At 39.9% G+C, this 24,158-nt stretch overlaps 1 protein-coding gene across 7 annotated transcripts in view; it reads left to right on the top strand.

Annotated features, from left to right (window-relative positions):
- Window positions 1–13,297, top strand: part of Kat14 (lysine acetyltransferase 14) — a 36,270-nt gene extending 22,973 nt beyond the window's left edge. For 6 of the 7 annotated variants that reach the window (XM_026400697.2, XM_026400696.2, XM_026400695.2 and 3 more), the window contains 4 exons: window positions 7,430–7,566; window positions 8,007–8,182; window positions 9,494–9,684; window positions 12,576–13,297. In XM_026400697.2, the coding sequence (XP_026256482.2) occupies window positions 7,430–7,566; window positions 8,007–8,182; window positions 9,494–9,684; window positions 12,576–12,749 (678 nt within the window). In that variant the 3' untranslated portion in view covers window positions 12,750–13,297. Of the gene's footprint in view, window positions 1–7,429; window positions 7,567–8,006; window positions 8,183–8,423; window positions 8,471–9,493; window positions 9,685–12,575 lie in introns of those variants that run through there. The other variant, XM_026400700.2, reaches the window with a different exon arrangement.
- Window positions 13,298–24,158: the final 10,861 nt, after the last annotated feature.

Here is a 24,158-nt window from a genome sequence, read left to right as displayed (position 1 = left end):
TGAGACCCCATCTCAAAATAAAAACAAAAAGGGCTGAGGATATAGTTCAGTGATAAAGTGTCCCTGGGTTCAACCCCCCCCCCCAAAAAAAAAAAAACCAACCAAACAACAACAACAACAAAAACAGATGCACGGAAGGTAAACTTTGAGATCTGCATGTTTGAGAAAGCCTTAAGTTAAACCAGAATTTCAAGCCAGTGGCAGATGAAGTTGAAAGCCAACCTAACAGAAAACTGGAACCAAGTAGACAATGGGCAATGCTTTCAAATTCTGAGGAAAATGCAATTAAACCTGTGATTCTGTGCACACTCAGAGTCTAGGTGAGTCCTCTGTGGCAGGCCCTAACAACTCTGCTTTTAAGTCTCTCCTCATGAACTGGTCAGAGTTCCCAGGGAAGAGTTTCCAGATTCAGAAACCTGGTTGCCAAGTAAGAGAAGAGGGACCTTCCCACTCACCTTATTGCTATCAGAACCCCTGTTACACCTTCTGTAGAGATGGTACTTCCCAACTGCTGCTGGGAGAGGGCAGCCACCCACAGCAGGGAATTGAGGGATAGGGGATGAGGAATCTTGCTAACCACCTAGGTTTTAGTTCTGTGCGTTCTACAGCATTGACTGGGCTAGTTCTCACTGTATCCAAAGTCATCTAAGGATTTTGGTTAAATCAGTTATTATTCGTCCATTTGCCCCCTAGTTCCTATTGTTTCTTTTCTCTATTTTTCTGTTCTTGTGTATTTACCACCCCACTCCCCACCATTCTATTTCTGTAGTTTTAATAGGGGGTGCTTGTAGTTAATCCTCCATCTTAACCTGGACTTTTTCTTTTGGTACTAGGGTTTGAACATAGGGGTGCTCTACCACTGAGCTTCATCCCCAGACCTTTTTATTTTGAGAGAGGGTCTTGCTAAATTGCTCAGGTTGGACTCAAACTTAACCATTCTCCTACTTCAGCCTCCCTAGTGTCTAGGATTACAGGCATGTACCACCATGCCAAGCAACCTGGACCTCCTGGACCTTTAGTATGAGTTTAATGCAGTTACACAGGTTGGCAGTTGCACATTCACTTATTCTATTCATGGTCTTCCTTACTTTCTGATAAATGTGTATTCATAGTTATAAATATCCCTGTAAGTACTGTTACCTATGATTTATGGCTTTTAAAATGATGTGACTTTATTACCAATCAGTATTTAACATTCTGTAATTTTCTTCATTATTTCCTCTTTGCCCAAGAATTAGTGCCATTTTTAGTTTTCAGATAAAATAATTTTAGTAATCAGTTTTCAGATAAAATATTTTTGGTAACTAGATTTATTTCTAATCAGATTATATCATGGTCAAAGAAAATAGTCTGTGATTAATTTTTTTAAGTTATACATTTTATTTTTATTATTTTTATAGGTCCTAACTTAAGACATTTATTTATTTATTTATTTATTTATTTATTTTTGAGACATTTATTTTTCTATACTAATTTTTTAATGTTGTCATCTGGTTTTCTTCCCAAACTAAAGTATTTTTGCATGCTCTCATTTGTATTTTTTCTTTGCCTTATTTATTTTAAGTGGTAAGTAAATTTTGCTACATTGTTTATTCTCTCTGGTTTCTCTCTCTCTCTCTCTCTCTTTTTTTTTTTTTTTTTTTTTTTGGTACTAGCAATTGAACCCAGGGGCACTTGACCACTGAGCCACATCTTTAGCCCTATTTTGTATTTTATTTAGAGACAGGCTCTCACCGAGTTGCTTAGCTCCTCGCTTTTGCTGAGGCTGGCTTTGAACTCATGATCCTCCTGCCTCAGCCTCCCAAGTCACTGGGATTACAGGTGTGTACCACCGTGCCTGGCTCATTATTTCTTTTTTTCTTTTCTTTTTAAATGTTTATTTTTTAGTTATAGGTGGACACAATATCTTTATTGTATTTTTATGTGGTGCTGAGGATCAAACCCAGTGCCTCACTCATGGTAGGCAAGCGCTCTACCTCTGAGCCACAACCCTAGCCCTCATATTTCCTCTCAAATTAATTTCTTGCTGGACTTCTTCCCTCCTAGGTTTCTTTAAAATGCAATCTTTTTGAGGTTAATTTTGAAAATCTGTATGTCTAAGATATTTTCATTTCATTCTTGCATTTAAATGATAGCATATCTAAATATAAAATTGTGATTTTTTTTCCTCTGACATTTTGAAATTATAACTCTGTTATCATCTTACATATATTTACTTCTGAGAGCCCCAGTATCAATCTTATTTTTATTTCATTGTGGCCTCCTTTTAAAATTCTCCCTTCTCCTGGAAGCTTTCCAGATTTTCTCTCCATTTTTTATCTTAATGCATTTTTAAGTGTTTTTGCTGTCATTTAACTTGCTTGACAACTCTTGACTTTAAGTCAGAGGTGTTGCTTGGCATTTATCTGGCTTGGTGTTCTCCAGGTTTCCTGGATCTGTGGTTTGCTGTCTGACATTAATTAGGGGTTGTTGTTGCTGCAATTCTTTTTTTCTTTTTCTTTCCCTTCACTGGTATTCCCATTATGCATATGTTACACTCTTGTATTTGTCCCACATATTTTGGATATTCTATTCCATTCTTTCTTTTGCAGACATTTTTCTCTTTGCATTTCAACTTTAGAAGGTTTTAGTGACATGTCCTCAAGCTTAGAGAGTCTTTTCTTAGCTGTGTGTCCAGGCTACTAATGAGCTCATTATCAAAGGCATTCTTCTTTTTAGTTATTTGCTTTTGATCTCAGAATTTCTTGTTGATTCATTTTTAGAATTTCCATCTCTCTGTTTAAAGTACCCATCTATTCTTGCATGTTGTCTACTTTGTCCATTAGAGCCCTCAACTTTTTTTTTCCTTTCTTTCTTTTGGTACTGGGGTACTGGGGATTGAACCCAGGGGTGCTCTACCACTGAGCTATACTCCCAACTCCTTGTATTCTATTTTTGAGGCAGGATCTCACTAAGTTGCTGAAGCTGGCCTTGAACTTTCTTTTTTTTTTTTTTAATATTTATTTTTTAGTTCTCGGCGGACACAACATCTTTGTTGGTATGTGGTGCTGAGGATCGAACCCGGGCCGCACGCATGCCAGGCGAGTGCGCTACCACTTGAGCCACATCCCCAGCCCTGGCCTTGAACTTTCAATCCTCCTGTTTCAGCCTCCCAGATGGCTGGGATTACAGGTGTAGACCACCATGCCCAGCTAGGGCCCTTAATATATTATATTAATCATAGTCATTTAAAATTTCTGGTCTAATAACTCTCACATAACCCTACTATATCTGAGTCTGGTTGTAATGCTTTTTCTCTCTCTTCCTACTGTGTTTTTTGCCTTTAGTATGCCTTGTATTTTTTTGTTGAAAGCCAAACATGATGTTTTGGATAAGATGAACTATAGTAACAAGTTCTTAGTGGTGCCAGGAAGTGTTAGTTGTTCTGTAGTCCTGTGATTTAGGTCTCAGTCTTTTAGAGAGCCTGTGCCTCTGGGCTATGAACTTCTCTAGTGCTTCTCAGTTTTTCTCCCCAATCAGTGGGAGACTCTCAGTCAATGGGATGACTAGACAGTGTTGGAGTTCTAGAGTTGTGTATTATCTCTTCTCTAAGGCTAGTTATCTACTGAGGAAACCCCTGTGGATGAGGCTTTAGTAAAATAATTTTTCCTGAGGGAAGGCATCGTTAAGAACAAAGTTCTCTATCCTATTTCAAAGTGGTTCCTTTTCCCCCTCCCCTGCTGATGTGGTGCTTAGGAGGTTCTTTGATCTTCACTTTGAGAACCTGGTCCAACTCTTGGAGATAAAACGTAGAAGAGTGTGGGGTTCCCCCTCAGTCTGGGCCCTCTAGAATTGTCTCTGCCTTGACCACACTGAGATTCCAGAAATTCAGCTATAGTTTAGGTTTTCCTGCCCCAGTACTGATTCCTGTTTCTGCTCCAGTCTCTCTCTTTAACTTGGGGGGCAGCAGTATGCCTTGTCACCTCACTTCTGGTGCAGATCTAAGAAGAGCTGTTGACTTTTCAGTTTGTTCAGCTTTTTGTTAGGATGACATGAAGCCAGGGATGCTTTACCACTGAGCCGCATTGCAGCAAAACCTCCTCCTCCGCCCCTCCCGCCCCCCACTTTGAGACAGGGTCTTACTAGGTTCCTAAGGGCCTCATTAAGTTGCTGAGGCTGGCTTCAAACTCACCATCCTCCTGCTTCAGCCTCCCAAGTTTCTGGGATTGTAGGTGTGCACCACTGTGCCCAGCAACACCAGTACATCTTTTTTCTCTTCCTTTCGCTTTTTAAATAATTCCTTGACCTTCCCTACCATCATTCACTGAGTGCTTTATTTCAGCAACTGTGTTTTTAATATCAGTTATTAAATAAGAAACACTTTATAACTAATCCTTCCTATTTCCAGACACCTCCATTACCTTGGAGTCTTATTCATTACGCTTTTGCTTTTGAAGCAGCTTCATTGAGATACAATTCATGTACCAAACAATTCACCCATTTAAACTGAACATTTTAGAAGTTTCTAATATATTCACAGAGTCTAAGCATAATCAATTTTAGAACATTTCATCACCCCCAAAAGACACCCTGAGCCCTTTTGCTTATACTGCCCAAATCCCTACTTCTCCCCATTAATCTACTCTTCACCTCATAGGCTTCCCTATCTTGGATATATATAAATGGAGTCACATATGATTTGTGACCACCTTCTTTCACTTATATAATGTTTTCAAGTTTCATGCATGTTATAGCATGTATTAATAGTTTATTCTCTTTATGGCTTAATATTCCATCAGTTGATAGACATTGGGATTGTTTCTGCCTTTTGGCTATCATGAATAATGCTGCTGTGAACATTTGTGTCCAAGCTTTTGTGGATATATGTTTTGATTGGGTGTATATTTAGGAGTGGAATTGCTGGGTCAGATGGTTTACTCTATGTTTAACATTTTGAAGAACTGCTAGACTGTCTTCCAGAGTGGGGGCATCATTGTTCACCAGCCATGTATAAACGTTCTGATTTCTCTGTATATCCTCACCATGTTGTATTTTCCCCCTTTGTCATTTCCCACTTTGTCATTCAGATGTAACTTGAGTACTTAAGATGTGCCAGGCATCAGTCTACCTGGGAATACTGCAGAGTTAAATTGCCTTTATGGAGCTGACCTCCTCAAGCAGAGAGATGATGGTGACTAGTTTAATCAACACAGAGATCTCCCGATCCAAAGCAAGTACTGTGGTAGAGGAGAGGAGCAGAGGGCAGTGGCACCACTCTGTTCTAGGGGGTTAAAGGTAGCCTCTTAGTAGAGGTAACACTTGAACTAAGTCCTGATTGTCAAAGAGAAGCCAGAATAAAGAAAGCTCAGGGTTGAAGGTCAGGGAAGTCCAAAGGCAGGAGTAAGGCTGGTGTGTATGCCTCGAACATGGTGATGGCAGAGGAATTAATGGATGGAAGAGGAGGCTTTAGGAGTAATGCAACCAGATTCTGCATGATCCTGCAAGTCACAATTGAGGAGTTTGAATTGTATCATGAACATATAGTGGGAAACTACCATGGGAATTTTGATCAAAGGATGTAGATATTTTTTTTTTTTTTTTTTTTTTTAGGATGTGAATTTATGTGTTTGTTTTTTTTTAATTTTGTTTTTTGGTACGGGAGATTGAACCCAAGGGGCACTGAGCCACATCTCTAGGCCCTCTCCCCCTTTTTAAAAAACTTGTATTTAGAGACAAGGTCTCACTAAGTCACTTAGGGCCTTGCTAAGTTGCCCAGGGTGGCTTTGAATTGTGATCCTCCTGCTGCAGCCTCCTGAATTGCTGGGATTATAGCCACCATGCCCAGAAGATTCTGGCTTCTCAGTGGATAATGTGGGGCTATGTAGTAGTAGCAAAGAGACCAACAGGAAACAGTGATGGTGGTCCAGGCAGAGTGGAAGTTGGTTCAGCATAGGATGAAAGCAATGGAGATGGAAGAAAGTTGGGAAGCAGTATAACATCCAGGGGGTGCCACAGGACCCACCTTGAGACTAACCAGATATTTTGAGTATTTTGTGGGCTACCTGTTAAGTGCCTAGTGTGTTAGTTTACTGTTGCTGCATTATAAACCATTCCAATTTAGTGTCCTATTATAATAACTATTTAATATTTCCTCTGATTCTGTGAATTTACTGGGCTCAGCTGGGTTGTTTACTTCGAGAGCTGAAGACTGGGGTCACTTATGTGGCTGTACTTGCTAGGGAACTGGGTTGTGACTGTAATGCCCAGAATACTTCTCTTCTTCCAGAGCCTGTCTCCATATGGCCGCTAGTCATTCACTGGTTTAGCACGTGCAGGCCAATTCAAAGAGGGAGATATGGGAAGCTGCCAGTGTCTTTAGACCTAGATTCCAAAGTTCATGTTACTTCTCTCATTTTCTGATTGGTCGAAACTATTCATAAGGCCCACCCAGATTGAAAGGGAGGAGCAATTGACTGTGCCTTTGGATATGAGGAGCCACTTATACCTACAGGGATGATTACTTTGAAACTTACTTTAAGCCTTGAAAGAATTTCAAAGTTGGCTTTTGAAAATTTTGGTGTCCAGGTTGGGAAAGTATGAGAGAAAATTACAAAGGAAGAAATCTTGCTCTTCTTTCAACAAAGTTATTTTCTAGGCTAAGAGAAAACTGATTCTACAAAAACAACTCAGGTTTCTAAACTTCATCCAACCCTTGGCAATCCACTTTATAAATGTGCCTTTTAATTTTACTTCTGAGCTCTGTGCTATAAAACCCTAATTGCACATGTTCTGTTACTACACTAATGAGGGCCCTGGAGCAGCAGTCATTGCAGAAGAGCATGCCTTCAGTGCTGCTCTTGGGCTTCACAGGGAATCTGTGAAGTTCCCCAGTTCTGCTAGGACACCCTCCCTCTGAGAGGGCCTCCCTGCTAATTGAGATTTGTTTTAGGGATGATAAATTAACATCACTCCCATTTTTGTCAGTTTTGCTCATGAAAAATTGACATATTTCAGAAAACCCATACACAAGGACAGCAGTAATTGGCCCCTGTGGCACATTGCATAATAGTGTAGTCATACAGTATGTCCCATGTGTATGTTACCTACTTGATGCTAGTGCTGGTTAGTATTTAGAGACTGGCTGAATACATAACATAGACAAAAAGAAGCTGTAAATCCAGTGTTTAGTCCTGCATTTCACTCAAGTGACTTAAGATTTTTAAATTTTTAAAAATCATTTTGACTTTATTATAACTGGGGTTAGTTTTTTGTTATCTAGTTGGCAAAAGTTGTCTACAAAGTTTTAACTGAAATTTGAGCTTTCCAAATAAGTAATGCAGAAAGACCTACTTTCTGACACATAGAAATACCATAAGTACTAATTACATATGGAAATTAACCAATCCTTTGAGTAATTTTATGTTTATATAACCACGTTTCTTTCACATAGACTGCCTTGCCATCCAGGAAAGGATTTCGGCATCAGACCACCAAGTTTTTGTATCGTTTGGTGGGATCAGAAGATATGGCCGTGGACCAAAGTATTGTCAGCCCTTATACTTCTCGAATTTTGAAACCCTATATCAGGTATATGGGGAAGAGATGTGGTATTGAGTGTGTCACAGGGAGTAATGTTTGTGGTTTCAGCACTCCATTTTTCTGTGACCAAAAACTTCTGCTTTGGGTGCTCTTCCATCCTTTCTTTGTTTCAGCTGTCCTTTTATAGACAAGATGGTCCTTTTATAAAACAAAGATAAATCAACTAGTAGATTTTTTGTGATTATCTTAATCATTTTAATTTTAAATCTGGAAGTTTAATAGTCTCTGAAATGAGAAAAAATGCAGAGATGTCTCAATTGAGCCAGTATCCAGACTGGCTTAGGATAATTTCTAATAATGAGTCTATCATATAGAGCAGTATAAATTAGTTTAAAATTTAAAGCAGATCAAAGTATGTGTGAGTTAGCTAGGAATAATATAAGCTATTTTTCTTGACTTGAATTTGTTTATTTTCTGTGTTGCTGGAGGCGTGATTATGAGACAAAGCCACCCAAACTACAGCTTCTGTCACAGATTCGTTCCCACCTGCACAAGAGTGACCCTCATTGGACACCTGAACCCGACGCGCCTCTCGATTACTGCTATGTTCGACCAAATCACATCCCAACGATCAACTCTATGTGTCAGGAGTTTTTCTGGCCTGGTATGTTCCCCCTTCCAAACCAGGCAGATCAATTTTCTATGTAGTTCACCTTTTTAAATTAGTGTATGCCACATGACCCTAAGACCTTTAGTCTTATGATTTCATGTAGTTTGTTTCTACTAACATAGAAATATTAAAATATAAATGCCTCTCACTTTCCTAAGATCAAGAAGAAGCCAGCAATTAAAGTAATAAACAGTGTTTTTGTTTGTTTCTCTTCCCTGTTTGTCTCTGCTTCCAGAATAAAAGATTCATCCTGTTTTGCTTCTACCTATGTTTAGATACCAGGTAATGTCTATCAAAGATACACAGACTGGTAGCTTGGGTGCGTTTGGACACTTTTGTTTTTGGCTTAATAGTTCTTTATGCTTTATTGGTTTAGCTGTTCCTTAGTGAGTGTTAGTACTGCCAAAAGGTGTTTTTAAAAGTCCAAATACCTCAGTCATGGACTTTGAGAATAAAAGTAAACCCAGTAGGGTTTGTTATCTTATCAGCCTTAACGAAATTGTCTCTGAGGACCAGAGCCATCAATTAGAGGAACACATTTTAATTGCTAAATATACACATGTTGTTTTGGATCTGCTTTGAAACCTAAAGGATTATCTAATCCATGTCTTCCAGATGTTAGGATTTCACCAAGATTTAGAGCCATGTCATCTTTACTGCCTAATAATCATATAATAGTGCATGTGGTGGCAGAGCTGTGCTCATTCTTCTGGGAGTGATACTGGGGCCAAAAGTAGCATTCTGGGAGCATCTGCTGCTTCTGCCATTATGCTAGGTACCTTCATACATCATGCACAGAATCATTTTTTAAATTTTACTTCTTTATTATAAAAGGTAGCATTTATATAAAAAACTTATAAGTTGTATATGGAGGGGGTAATAAGAAATGGACACTCTCTGGGATCTTTACCCAGCTCTGTCAGGTCTGGGTATGCTCCTTGCTTACATGTTGCAGGAACTGAGGCCTTGAGACATTTTGAAATGTGCCAAGTCACACACATGGTAGAGGAGGCTGAGTCAAAGCCAGGTGTGTCCGGTTCTGAACCTGAGCGCTCTCTCCTATCCAACCTGTCCTGCCTCTCATCTTTTTAACATATGTATTTAGAAAAGACTATGTTAATTTTGATATTTTCTAAAATTCATTTTTGTGATTTGAATGTGTGGTATCTATGGTAATATCTTTGCCTCCAATTTTGGGATTTTTTTAGCATGCAGGTATAGCTATAAGTACAAATTGAACAGCTTGGTGTGCCTTAATTCCAAAAGGCACACAGTTTGAGTCTCTGGTTGTTTTTTTTTCTTTAGGCATTGACCTGTCTGAGTGCCTGCAGTATCCAGACTTCAGTGTAGTCGTCCTTTATAAAAAAGTCATTATTGCCTTTGGCTTCATGGTTCCTGATGTGAAATATAATGAAGCATATATTTCATTTCTGTTTGTCCATCCTGAATGGAGAAGAGCGGGGATTGCAACTTTCATGATCTATCATCTGATTCAGGCAAGTGGTCTGTGCTCCTGATTTACCTTTCAGGGCTCCACTAAATGACCTGGAGTCATGAAGCTGAGCTGGTCCTGTCCAGCACAGCCCAGTGGTGGGGCCTCAGAGACCAAGTGAAAGGAAGCCAATCATTACCACTCTGGGCTATAAGAGCCCCCCCTAAAATAAAATTACTGTTCAAACCCTGGTTTCAGAGAAACCATTTTGTGAATATATGTCATAAATTAAACAACAAAACACCTAAATGTAAGACTGTAATGTATGTGTACTATCCATACTGGTAACTGCTGCTGCTCTTGACTCAAACTGTCAAAATTCTGAGAAGTTTTTGTTTTGTTTTAAGTAGTTATAATATTTTAGCACAACTGTTACAATAAATAGCATGTAGTCTATTTATTTTAATTTAGCTATCACTGTATAAACTGTTGTGACCCTTCTACAACTTGATTCTAATATTCAATTCTTCCTTTGATATATCTCTTTTACCTTTGAAGAAAATATATCACATATCTATATGCTAATGTCAAATAAAAATGCAATAATGTCCCCTCTTCAAGGAATTATTTTTCTCCCTGGTAATGTTTCTGGTAACTATTGTTTAGGAAGTATTTGTATAGAGTACTGAGTGTAAACTTGATGTGGCCAAGGTTCCTTCTAAAGAGATGCTGGAGATGATAAAATGTTTTTTCCAATTTTTAATGGCACTTATTTTCCAATTTCTAATGAAACTTTCTTAATAATTCCCAAATGTTGGTAGGATCCTTAAAAACCATCTTGCTAGAAATTGCTTCATTCTCAAGAAATCACTCCTAGCAATTAACCTGTGCTACCTTATGTTTCAACTGAGACCCATTGAGTTATTTCTACCACATCCCACCCACAGAATCAATCTTCTCTGCATTTATCGTTCTATCCTAGCAGGGTGCCTATAGGGTTCTCTGCCTTTTGTGTTACCAGAAAGGGCCTGTAGGGAGGGCAGGGGTGACATCTCAGTGTGTGTTCTCAGTGCTGAATATAAGACCTGTCATGGAGGTGATCTTTGCTAAATGGGTGGAGGAGTGGTTCATCTTTGTATGTATGTACCTTGCACCCCATTCAGATCATCAATCCCAGGGCCTAAATTCAGGGGGCTCAATTGGTAGTACTTGGTGATTGTTAAGGTTAGGTGATGTGTATTTGTCATCTAGAGAACATTAATATCACCCCACAAAATTTACTTTATAAGCTCAATATGCCCTTGTCCTGGTTATAGTGGCAGGGCTCTTTTGTCCCCCAAAATGGCTTTGGGTATACATTGTGGGTTAAGCAGAGAAAAGATGGTAGCTGCCAAGTGGCCTTCAGAGTGCTTACAGAGAGGCCTTGGGAATCATGGATTACAAATCTCAGGACTCTGTCAACTTCAGTCCCCGTGCCTTCCTCATTAAAAAACAACTTCTTGCTGGGTGTAATGGTGCATGCCTTTAATCCCAGCAGCTTGGGAGGCTGAGGCAGGAAGATCACAAGTGTATGGCCAGCCTCAGCAACTTGGCAAAGCCCTGTCTCAAAACAAAAAGGACTGGGGAAGTTACTCCGTGATTAAGCACCCCTGGGTTCAATCCCTGGTACAAAAAAACAAAAAGGAAAAAGAAAGAAAAAGAAAAAAACGAGTTCCTAATTTCTCTGGCTTTTGGAACACCTTATTCTGTGTAGCTGGTTAAAGAACCTAAGAGCTTGTCTTGTGTTCACAGAACAATTATTACCCTTTTCCTCAAAGATTAGGCCAATGCAAAATTCAGAAATATCATTTCTGTGAAGCAAATACTGTCAGTTTTGGAGGGATGGAAGGTGGATTTGGGATTCAGAGGGTCTGGACAAAGTCCTCAGGTTTTATGATTAAATTCTTAATATTTAGTAACAAGATCATGGCATTTGCAGGGAAATGGTTGGCATTAGAGCAGATTATGCTAAGTGAAGTTAGCCAGTCCCTAAAAAACAAATGCCAAATGTCTTTTCTGATATAAGGGGTGGGTGACTCAAAATGGGATAGGAAGGAAGAGCATGAGAAGAAGATTACCACTAAATAGGGAAGAAAGGTGGGAGGGAAAAGGAGGGAGAAGGGGAGTTGCACGGAAGATGGAAGGAGACCCTCATCATTATACAGAATACATGTATGATGTTGTAAGGAGAAAAAGAAAAAAAAAAGTGTATCACATTAGATTGGATAGGGAGAAGTGATGGGAGGGGAGGAGAGAGGAAGGGGGGATAGGAAGGGCAGCAGAATAAAATAGACATTATTATTGCTGTATGTATATAGGTGACTGTATGAGCAATGTGATTCTGCAACCTGTACAATCAGAAAAATGAGAAATTATACCCCATTTGATTCAAATGTATGATATGTCAAGATCATTATACTGTCATGTTAGCTAATAAAAAATTCTTAATATTTAGTATCTATGTGTGTAGATTAGCACCTTTTCTAGCACATCTGGGGGGAATTTATATGTTGGAGGGCAGGGTATGAGATAACATTTAGTTTATAAAAGTAGAACTATCTCAATCTTTAATTCTTGAAGGTTGTCATAGAGTTGATGCTGATATGTTTGACATTTAAATGTAATTCAATTATAAGTAAAGTTGACAATAAAATATCTCCCTTGACCCTTTGATTCAGAGGAAAACAAAAACAATGCCCAGATTTTCATTATCTCCTTAGTCTTAGGAATGTTTAGATCAGCAGCAAAATGTCCTTCGGTTTCTAGCCGTTGCTAAGTACTGCGGTGCCTCGGCCTCAGTCCCTTATTTCCCCAGTTTCCATAACTAACTGCCTACGCTTGAAAGAGTTTCTTCACCTACTCATTTTCCCTCAGGCCTTTTTGTTTTCATCTTGTATTTTTCCACTCTTTTGGCAGACCTGCATGGGCAAGGATGTAACCCTTCACGTCTCAGCAAGCAACCCCGCTATGCTGCTCTACCAGAAGTTTGGATTCAAGACTGAAGAGTATGTTTTAGATTTTTATGATAAATATTACCCGTTGGAGAGTACAGAGTGTAAACATGCGTTCTTTCTGAGGCTCCGGCGTTGATGTGAACCAGCTCTTCCCAGAGAAATGTGTGGGCTATCAGAGAACAGGTATTCACAGAGTCCTGCAGGCAGTTATTGGTTTCATAGTGGGCTCAGATCTCCTCTGCCATTAGACGGATGGTCCTCCACACCTCAACTGGGGAGAACCAAGCAACAGGCAATGAAGTGAGTGCTGAGCAGCCCTTCAGCATAGTCACCCTCCAGTCTTTCATGGAGCTACCTTCAGCTGACATCTTGGATTCCACCATTCACTAAAACTGAATGCTGCTGCTGTCCTTCCTTCCACCTGACAGCTTGTGAGAATAAAAGAACTTCTAGATTGATATTCTTAGTGAGAGAGAATCTGTATGTCCTTATTGAGAGGACAGGAAACCCAAGAAAGCACTGTGTCCTAGGATGAGAAATTATGGGATGATTATAAAAAGGGGATCCCACCCTATTCCCAGCCAGTGTGTGCTGACATTAGATCCAGGAGGACTTCTAGGGCATTGAAGTTCTTGTCTTTTGCTGACTTTTGTCACTGCCAGGAAAAATAAACTAAATGTCTGTGTCTACATGTTGCTTTATCTATTGTACCTGTTGGCATCTGCTTGCAGAGATGGACCTGGGAATGAGGGATCTCTTTCTCCCCGTGGTCTGAGAAGTCAGTAGGGGATCCGAGTGGTCGAGCAGGCTGCCATTTAGATTGCCTCCCCTGGCCTTTCATGCCCAGGACATTTGCAATATAGAAGTGGAGGTGGAGGTGTTTACAAGCAGAACCTGCCATGGATATGACCTGCCCATCAGCAGGACAAGGCTGCTTGGTGTGTTTGTGGATTTTGGAGATGGACTGTCAATCTGGTGTTTTGGGACCCAGTGAGAACATTCCTAAAACTATCAGATATTCTCAAATAAAAATTGTATTAACAACCCATGGGAAGGGCTTCAGTCCAGCAGGTGGCTTTTTAACTCTCTTTAAGAGCAGAGGTTCTTGGACTGGAGCTGTACCTCAGTGGTAGAGTGTTGGCCTTGCCAATGTGAGGCACTGGGTTTGATCCTCAGCACCACATAAAAATAAATAAAGATATTGTGTCCATCTACACTAAAAAATAATTTTCAAAAAGAGCTCAGATTCTTAACTTCTGTGGAATATGAATTACTTTAAAAATCTAGAGGAAGCCAAGAACTCTGTAGAAACTCTAGTGCATTTTTAAGATTTTGCGTCAGGGCTCCGTGGACACTAGATTCTATTCCATGGGCTATATTTGCAGCCAGATTGAATCCCTTTGTTCAAGAGAAGCATGTTCAGCTCCCATGGTAAGATGGTCAGCCAGTTGTTCTGTACCTGAGGAAGTCCCTTAGGCTCCATTTCAATTGTATGGGAACTCCTAGCAGCATTCCTCATGTCTTTTTTCTTTCTCCTGCTCTCTTACTTCCAGGAGTTTTCTACCTTTCAAAGATTTTTTTGTTCACAAAATGAATTGTAAGCCCCACAAGTAAGATTGAGGAAACAACTTTTTCAAACATAGAAACCAGCTTGTAACTGTTGTGTGTGAATGATAAGACTTGTTGCAGAGAGTGTCTCAGGTGATTGTCTCCATAAGTTCATGGAGCTGAAGAAGGCCATGGTTGCTTTAATTGACTTTTTTTTTTTTAACTCAGGGTCACTTAATCATTGAGCCACATCCCTAGCTCTTTTTAATTTTTTTTTATTTTGAGATGGTCTTGCTAAGTTGCTTAGAGCCTTGCTGAATTACTGAGGCTGACTGAACTCGCAGTCCTCCTGCCTCAGCCTTCCCAGTCACTGGGATTATAGGTATGTGCCATAGTGCCCAGCTTTAATTGACTCTTTGTTTTACATCTTTTAATTATGAAAATTTCTAGTCATGCACAAAGTCAGAGAATGACACAGCAGAACACCACTACCCATACTCAACACTTAGCAAGAGCCCCCTGATGCTGAAAAAATATTTTAAAGTAAATCCCAAGTATCATACATTCTATCACTACTCATTTAAATAGATATTTTTAACAAATATGGATATTTTCTTTTTTTATTTTCATTTGTTACCTTTTAAAATATTTCTTTAGTCATATTAATTGTAAAAATTAATGGATTTTGCTATAACATTTCCATACATGCATATATCATATTTGAATTATGTAACTATGGATATTTTCTTAAATCAATGCTTATTATCATTCTTCTAACCAAACACACATTTTTGGAATTGTCTCATTGTCAACCTGTAGTCAGGCCATCTGGATTGTTTCACAGTTGGTTGGTTTATAGCAGCAGCCAGGCATGATCCATGTTATAACCAGTTAGTTTCCTGCCTCATTATTACCCCTGCCACTGATTTGTCACAGAAACCAGATCAATCACCCTGTGGAATGTCCCACATTGTGGTTTAACTTTTTGTCCTTGAGGTGTCCTTTGTGGGGCAAGACTAACTGGGCAAGGTGAGGAGTGGACCTGACCTTGTTTCTCAGCAGGAGTCCTGGGGGAAGCCTAATTTCCTTACCGGAATCCAGTCCCTGCTTGGGCACTGGGGTGGGGCCATTTCCCAAAGTGGGCACATGGGGCTGCTGTTGATTTTGATCTACCTTCTCCTCCAGACTTTCCCCTGGACTAGCACCATAATAAATGCTTAACTAGTCTTATGGAAGATGTTTTGATAGATTTGCAGTCCTAATTTACTTTGAAATTTCAAACAAGGAGAAGGGTTTGTTTTTTGGCTTTTTTGTTTTTTGTTTTTTTTTTTCATGACACAAAAATGGTCATGAGTTTTAAAAAGCTGAGGAACCCTATCTAGAGTTGTATATTCCTGAGGAGTTTGGATTGTCCCCTGGAAGTGGACTTTTGTAGTCAGCTGGGCCCCTCAGAACCTTGTAGGGGTAGGAGTGTGACCAGAATTAATGATGTCCCTATTTCCCCAGACATTCTAGGAAGGTTGAGTCCTGTTTATAAGCAGGATATTTGAGAGCTGGAACCTTAATTTTGAATTTTCTAAATATAGTTAACATACTTCTGTGTAAAGTGTGCATCATCTAAAAACCACAGTGCCTTGTGCCTTGGGAGTCTCCTGGAACTGTCTCCTGTGCCATCCCCAGCCCTAGGGAGAAGCTCCCAGGTCAACTTCACAACCCTAGGTTGCATTACACACTGTGATTAAGGATATTCTTCAGATATATAATTGCAGGAAACTGGGATAAAGAATAATATATCTCAATACTGGGAATGGCCATAGGGTCATAATACTTCATTAGAACACACTCACCTTACAGACTTGGTCCATTAGTACATACTTGACCCTAAGAAACATCATTATCATCTATTAAAAACAGGTTAACTGTGCATATTATACTTCAGCTGCCTCATCTGTAAAATGGGTTGATAATACCTACCTTTTAGATTTATAGTGACAAGCTCACCAAGGTTGGGAAAATCACAAATAGAGGACTCTTAATTCAAAGCTGGGCAGTGTGGCACAGGCTACAGCCTTCGCTGCTCTGACTAAACCCTGAAGGGAGGAGGAGTGGGAGGTGGGAGGGAACCCTGTGTGTACTTGACTCACATCTACTTCCAGTGCTAGCACAGGGTGCAGCTCCACACATGTAGAATGAATGATGGAGGAAATAAACTGTGTGCATCAGGGGCTCAGTGGAGTGAGAGACCTCAGTGATACCTCTTGGTTTCTTTCACTCTTCAAATTTGACATGCTTATTTTGTTTATCACAAATTAAGTGTTTCTCACTGCACCTAGCTCCTTCTTTCTCTCTTACTGCTTAGAACCTTACAACATTGTACAGGTTCCCTTATGTCTGGGGAACCCTACAAAAGTAACCAAAGTCTATAAGTTTGGATTGTATGAGCTGAGAATAAAATTGATGGTGGCTTAGGTAAGAAGCTGGAAGGTGGCCTGTGGCTGTGCCATCAGAGATGCTGCTATAGCTTGAATATGGTCTGAGTATATCCCAGGGTTTTAGGTGTTGGAAACTTTGTACCGAGGTGCATTGGTGGGAGGTGATGTGAAACATTTAAGAGGCAGAGCCTAGTGGGAGGTCCTTAGGCCAGTGGGGGGTGTGTCCTTGGAAGGCACTGTGGAACCCATCTCTCCTATGTATGCTATGTATGGATGGGAAAGCTAGCTTCCTATCTGTAGATGTGATTTCTTCTTCCCACAAATGCTCTTGCACATGCAAGTGCTCACCAGAGCTACACTGATGCTAGTGATATGATATGCCCTTGAACCTCCAGAACTAAATAACCTCTTTGCTTTGTAAAGCTCCCTAGCCTCAGATATCTTATAGTAATGAAAAATGACTAATGCCGATGGAACGGCTTCAGGAAAGCCCATGTGGAGGGTATTGACCATTGACAGGGTGGGGAAGGGAGAGGGAGAGGAGCAACAAATCAAGTCCTGATGTGTAGCATTTTCTGATTTGTAGGGTATAAATACTCTCACTGTGGCTGATTCCTAGCCACCAATGTGATATTACTGTACCAGAGTAGGACAAGCATAGTGGTACTTCCATCCTACAGACAAGAAAAATGGGTAGAAACAATACATGGGCGTGAGAACACAGATAATAGTAATGTGTAGTAAAGTAACTATTGTGTTGTAAATTTTGAATATCATCTTTTTTTTTTCTGTTTTCCTTTTTCATCTTCTTCCCCACCCCACTCCCCTTTCTCTCTTTCTTTCTTCCTGGTTAAATCCAGGGCCTCACACATAGTACACACACACACACACACACACACACACACACACACACACATATACACACACATACACATATATTCTACCACTGAGCTACCTTCCCCAGCCCCATCTTTATTTTTTATATGATTAATTGTAAATGTATATAATTTTAGCTTTTACTAATGGTTTGCAAAAATCCTGTAACTGCTTACTATCAGCTCCTGTCTGCAGTCATCATGGACATTTGCAGAGTGGGATCCACTAGCTGGCCTAGTGGTCCCACAGGCAGAGGTCATATGACCAGCTTCTAGCACTTGCTATGTGTTGCCCACAGTGTCTGGCCTAGGGCAGGGATAGGGCTACATGCTAAAGGTTCCTGTGCTGCCAGGAGTAGCTGGTGGGGGTAGGCAAGGAAAGAAGAGTGAGGCTTCTGAAGCCCGGGGAGGTGGTGGTCACAGCCTCACATTTATCCATTTGTAGCTGTAGTGACCTCCAAGTCGGTTGCAGGAGACCCTCCTACAGCTTAGAGCTTCTGTATCACTTAAAACCACAATAAAGCTGTTAGTCTAAAAGCAGGGTGCATGCCCAGCATGCACCAGGCTTTGGGTTCTTGGGTTCGATCCCCAGCTATGTGAAGAGGTACCAAGTCTCCTTCCCCAGCCATGTCCTTTAGCACCACTCACTACCAATGCATCATCCACACTAAAAACTTCAGCCACTGCTTGCCCTGTCCATATTCCTCCTGGCCAGTTGGGACCAAGTTCTGAATATTTGTGTCCCATGCAAAAATCAAATGTTGAAACTTAATTCCTAAAACAATGATATTAAGAGGCAGAGCTTTGGGGAAGAGAGCACTTGGGGAGGATTAGTGCTCTTATGAAAGAGGCCCAAAGGGGTCATCTGCCTTTCTGCATGGAGGTTCATGGCTCTCTGAACAAGAGAGTGAACCCTCACCAGGTGCCTTAATCTTGGACTTTGAGCCTCAAGAACTTTGAGCAATATCTATTGTCTAAGTTATACAGTCCATGATATTTTGTTGCAGGCTGCAACAAAGTTGCCCTGGCTGGCCTCCAACTTCCAATCCTCCTGCCTCAGCCTCTCAGATCACTAACTAGGATTTACAGACATGTGCCAATAAGCTGAGCTGTCAGCTTATTTTTTATTATTGATGTTTTTAGTTATATATAATGTTAAGATTCATTTTTACATTATTATAAAAACATGGAATATAATTTGTTCTAATTCAGTCCCTAGTATTTCTTTTACCTCCTCCCTCCCTTTGTTCCCTTCCCTCTATCCTACTGACCTTTCTGCTATTTAATTTTTAGTTTCAGCTTATTTTTTTGTATATTTTTAGTTGTAGAGGGACACAATACCTTTATTTTGTTTATTTAATCTTTTTTTAATATTTATTTTTTAAGTTTTTTAGGTGGACACAATATCTATTTTACATTGATGTGGTGCTGAGGATCGAACCCAGTGCCTCATGCATGCCAGATGAGCACTCTACCGCTAAACCACAATCCCAGCCCCAATCTTTTTTTTTTTTTTAATGTGCCTCACGTGTGCTAGGTAAGCGCTCTACCACTGAGCTGAAACCCCAGCCCAAGTTTCAGCTTATTTTTAAGTCTAGTGTAATCACGGTACATGAAGTTTTCATGTCCTGCATTTTATCATTGTTATAGCATTACCATTTTCCAAGTTGCCAAATAGTATTCATAACCATTTTTAATGACTCTATTTTCTTATTCTTGTATTTTTCCTTATTAAGATATATGCACTTATAAATAACATTGCAGTGAATACACTTGTGCATGGGGGATTTTTGTTTTGTGTCTGTGTGTTTCATATTTTACATCATGGATTGAATTTTTCTTTTTACTTCTGGATAGATTTCCAGAAGTGGATTTCCTACATCAAAGGATGTAATCATTTTCATTGTTACTTTCACCATTGAAGTATTAAGGTACAAATCTCACTTCAAAACTGCCAGAATTGGGTATTGCTATTTAAAGTTTGGGTTTTTTGACTAACTTTTAAATAAGCAATAATTTGCCTTGTGAAAAATCATTAGCATCTTGAACATTTTTTTTTGTTGTTTCCTAATAGCATTTTTTTTGTACATTATTCTGTCCTTTGTTGATCTCAAGGGAATAGGGAGATCTCATTTGTTAATGAGTTCTTTCTACAACGTAGGTATTGATCCTCATCATGGTTCCATCTGGAGAATTTACTTCATGAGGTATTAAAGGAACAGGGATGTTGAGGGAGGGAGGCAAAAAGAAGGGAGGGACCAAGACCAGGGTAAGCAGCCCAATGGCAGGACTTGCAGCATCTTTTCTAGGCCCTCGGCCAGCCCCAGTGCTAGTCTCTGAGCCCTGGGAGGAGGCAAAACTGGTTACCTGATCCCTGGAGAGGCCCTTTGGTCCAGCTGCTCTCCTGGGTCATAAAGGGAGCCTGGCTTCCTTCCCTGGGGTTCCTCTTGTCTGCAATAGCAGACTGCTCTTATTTCCCACCCAGCCCCAACCTCCTTTTTTAATCCCACAGAAGTAGTTTTATCTCTTTAATTCTGAGGTCATTTGCATCAGAGATGGGTGTGAGCTGGCTGTAAAAAGCCTGGCCTTTTTTTTTTTTTTTTTAAGCCTGGCCTTTTTTGTTTTCTTGGGCCTGAATCCTGCACCTAGTCATCTCACTTTCTAAGTGCATTCCTCCCCTAAGCTCCAAGGTCTGCCTGAGCTTTTGTAGCTCACCTGCTGGAATGAAGGACCTGCTTCTTTACCTTTTCTAGGAAGAAGTTAACCGAGTGTTAAATTCCATTTTGTTCTCATGACTTTAAATATATATATATATATATATATATATATATATATATATATATATATTTATGGATATATATATATATATATCTCATCTTGGTGATTTTCCTCCCTTCCTGCATTTTCTGTAGACAGAAAAACAGACTCAGGACTAACTTTAGGGCTCTAAAACTTTAAACCCTTGGGGCATTCTGAGGAGCACAGGTGCAAATTAATGTTTGGGGAAAGCAAATCAGGTTCCCTGGGGCTAGAGAAGATGAGGAGGGGAGGCTTGAAGTAGGGAGAAGGCTGTGCAGGTGAATTTGACAACAACTGAAACCCCTACTCAAACTGGTTTAAACAAGTACCACCACCAATTATTGTCTGCCTAGCAGTTTGTACCATGGTTACACAGTTTACTAGATTATTAACCCTTTAGCTTTGGGCAAGTAATTTAACCTGAGTTTTCTTACATGAAAAAGAATTGTTGGTATCAAATGACTTATTATAAGCAACTACCACCATAAATTGTTATCTCAGCTAGAATAAGTCTAGAGGCAATGTGTCTCATGGTCACACAATTTATCAATCATTAGCTATGTGACCTTAGGTAAGTAACTTAAGCTGAGTTTCCTCATTTATGGAAAAGGATTGTTGGTATTAAATGAGTTAATATAAATAAAAATCTTAAAGAAATCACTAGCATACAGTGTTTTATAAATATTCATAAGCAACTATATTGGTCAGTCATTGCTGCATAACAAATGCACAAATCTCTGTGGTTTACAACAGTAAGTATTTCTTTCTGATATGTCTGCAGGTTGGTAGGGCTTGGCTGGGCCATTCTAATTCATTCTGTGTGCACAGTTGATTTTAGTTCCTGTGTTGGATGAGCTGAGTTCTCTCTCTTGGTGTTCCTCTGGGACCCAGAGTGGCCCTGAGCAGGAACCAGAGGAAGGGTAGAATCCCAAGATTGTAGAAAACAAGGCTGTGGTCAGGAACTGGCATACCATCATCCTGCCACCTTTGTTTTGGCCAAAGCCTCACGTGTCCCAATATCAGCAGGGAGGGAAAATAACCTCCTCCCACTCCAGTGGGTGGCAGTGTAAAATCACATGGTCATGGACATGGAGAATTATAAATAGCGTACAGAGGAAAGTGATCAGTAGGTAAAATCTTAACAGCAAGTAAATCTCCTTATTTAACATTGTTAAACTTGAAATATTTTCTAATTCCTTCTGTGACTTCCTCTTTGATCCCTGGGTTATTTAGAAGTGAATTATTTAATTTCTATATCTTTGGGGAATTTCCTATATCTTTCTGTTATTGATTTCTACTTTAATTCTCTTGTAATCAGAGAACATACTTAGTGTCAATTAAATTTACTAAAGTTGCTGGCTGTGCTGTGATTATGTAATAGAATGTCTCTGTGCTTCAAGGAAACACACTCTGAAGCGTTTAGGAGTAAATTGTCAGTGTATCTGACCTACTCTCATTTGGGTCAGAAAAAACTCTGTGTGTGTATGTGTGTGTGTGTGTGTGTGTGTGTGGGAGAGAGAGAGAGAGAGAGAGAGAGAGAGAGAGAGAGAGAGAGAGAGAGAGAGAGGTGTGTGTATAGTAAGAGAAGAAAGAAAAAAGGAGAGGAAAGAGGAAGAGAGGTAAAATCTTAACAGCAAGTAAATCTGAGTGGAGGGTATACAGGTGTTATTTGTTATTTGTACTTTCATTCTTGCAACTTTCTGTCCGTTTGCTTTTTTCTTTGTATGGGGATTGAACTCAGGGCACTTAACCATCAAGCCGCATCCCCAGCCTTTTATTATATTTTATTTAGAGTCAGGGTCTCATTAAGTTGCTTAGGGTCTCACTTAATTGCTGAGGCTGCCTTTGAACTCCTGATCTTCCTGCCTCAGCCTCCTGAGCCACTGGATTACAGACTTCTGGCTGCGATTATTTCCATATATTAAAAAATAAACACAAAGTAAAAGCTAATAATCTCTCCTACTTTGTCCAGTCTTGTAGGTACATATCCTTCCAAACCTCCATACCTCTACAAATCCGTACTAATATTTATACACTTAGATGGTGTTTTAGTGAGCTTTTTCACTGCTGTGAACAAAAGACCTGTCAAGAACAGTTTGAGAGAAGGAAAAGTTTATTTGGAGCTCTTGGTTTCAGAAGTCTCAGTCCATTTATGACCAGCTCCATTGCCCTGGGCCCAAGGTGAGGCAGAAGTAAATCATGGTGTGAAAGAGTGTGGTGAGGAAGAAAGCAGTCCAGGATGTGGCCACCAGAAAGCAAAGAAAGCAGGCTTCCCTCACCACTGACAAAATATAAAACCAAAGGTATGCCCTGGGCGACCCACCTCCTCCGGCCACAGTGTCTACAGTTCCCCCCCAGTTGATTGCTCTCAGGGGATTAATGCATTGATTATGTTAAGGCAATCATTACCCAATCTTTTCACCTCTAAATGTTTTTGCATTGTCTCACACAAGAGCTTTTGGGGGACACCTAAACCATAACCGATGAGATTTTTTTTGTTTATAAAAATAGGATCATTCTCTGTGGGATAATTATTCTTCAGTTTGATTTTTTTTTTTTTTTGAGAGAGAGGATTTTAATATTTATTTTTTAGTTTTCGGCAGACACAACATCTTTGTTTGTATGTGGTGCTGAGGTCAAACCGGGGCGCACGCATGCCAGGCAAGCGCACTACTGCTTGAGCCACATCCCCAGCCCTGATTTTTCTCTCCTAACAATACATCTGTAGGTCAAAAGATAATTTTAGGGCTGGAGTTGTAGCACCAACCCTCCAAGTGGTAGAACACTTGCCTACCACATGTGAGGCACTGGGTTTGATCCTCAGCACCACATAAAAATAAATTTTAAAAATGAAGGTATTGTGTCCATCTAAAACTAAAAATATTTTTTAAATGATAATTTTAATTTACTTTGAAAGTAAATCAGATGTACAGGTAGCACATTTCTTCAATCACCTCCTTATTGGTGAACATTCTGGCAGCTTCCAGTTTTGTTTTTTTGTCACCACAAACAAGACAACAAAAAATACTCTCACATATACCATTGTGTTGGTGTAAAATCTGTGACTCTCTTCTGAAACTACAATTTTATCAAGATCAAGGCCTTCCAGATCCTTTAAACTCCAAGCTGTGGGTATAGGGTGGTCTCCAGATGTTGTCTGCTCACACCTCGTGTTCAGTTGCCCATCATTTTCTGGAGAAGGGCAGAACATCCTCAAGAAAGCTGGACATACCAGGTTTCTTTTTTAATATGAAGAGACTGTCTGCGGTGTTGTGGCTGGTCCCCCCTATTTGGCAGGTGAGTCCAACATTACTATATGTCTACCAAACCTCACACATCTCTTCTTAGCATTTTCATGAGTGCCCGCTAATTATGTACCCTTAAAATTGTTTTGCTGGAAATGTTATGCAGGCCCTAAGTTTCTGTAGATGAGGTCACATATGGTCCACAAGCAGTTGGTTGGAACTCAGATGGAGTCCATTTCTAGCGAAAATAATTTAGCTGAGATCATAATTTATCTAGTACCACAATAATTCTGCATAAAATCACCAAAAATCTTAGTGGCTTAAAAAAAACACCTATTATTTGCTTGTGTTTCTGTGAGTAATTTAGGCAGCGTTCAGCTGGGTAGTCTAGTTTTGACTGGCTTCCCTCATGCATCTGTAGTCAGCTATAGGTCGGTTGGGCACCTCAGCTTCTGGGAGTTGCTGCATTTGGCTGGAGTGATGGAAGTTTTAATCCTTGTGGTCTCTCATCCTCCAACAATTTAGCCTGGACTTATTTATATGTAAGGAGGTAACACAGGGGTTGAGAGTGGGAGACAGATGGAGAAGAAGAGAAAGACAACGAACACAAAGATTGTGGAAGGCTGCCACAAATTTGGTATATCAC

The sequence above is a fragment of the Urocitellus parryii genome, chromosome 6, assembly GCF_045843805.1.
Source record: "Urocitellus parryii isolate mUroPar1 chromosome 6, mUroPar1.hap1, whole genome shotgun sequence".
Lineage (NCBI taxonomy): Eukaryota > Metazoa > Chordata > Mammalia > Rodentia > Sciuridae > Urocitellus > Urocitellus parryii.
The sequence above is the reverse complement of the archived record's forward strand: the minus strand, read 5'-3'. Positions and strand labels throughout refer to the sequence as shown.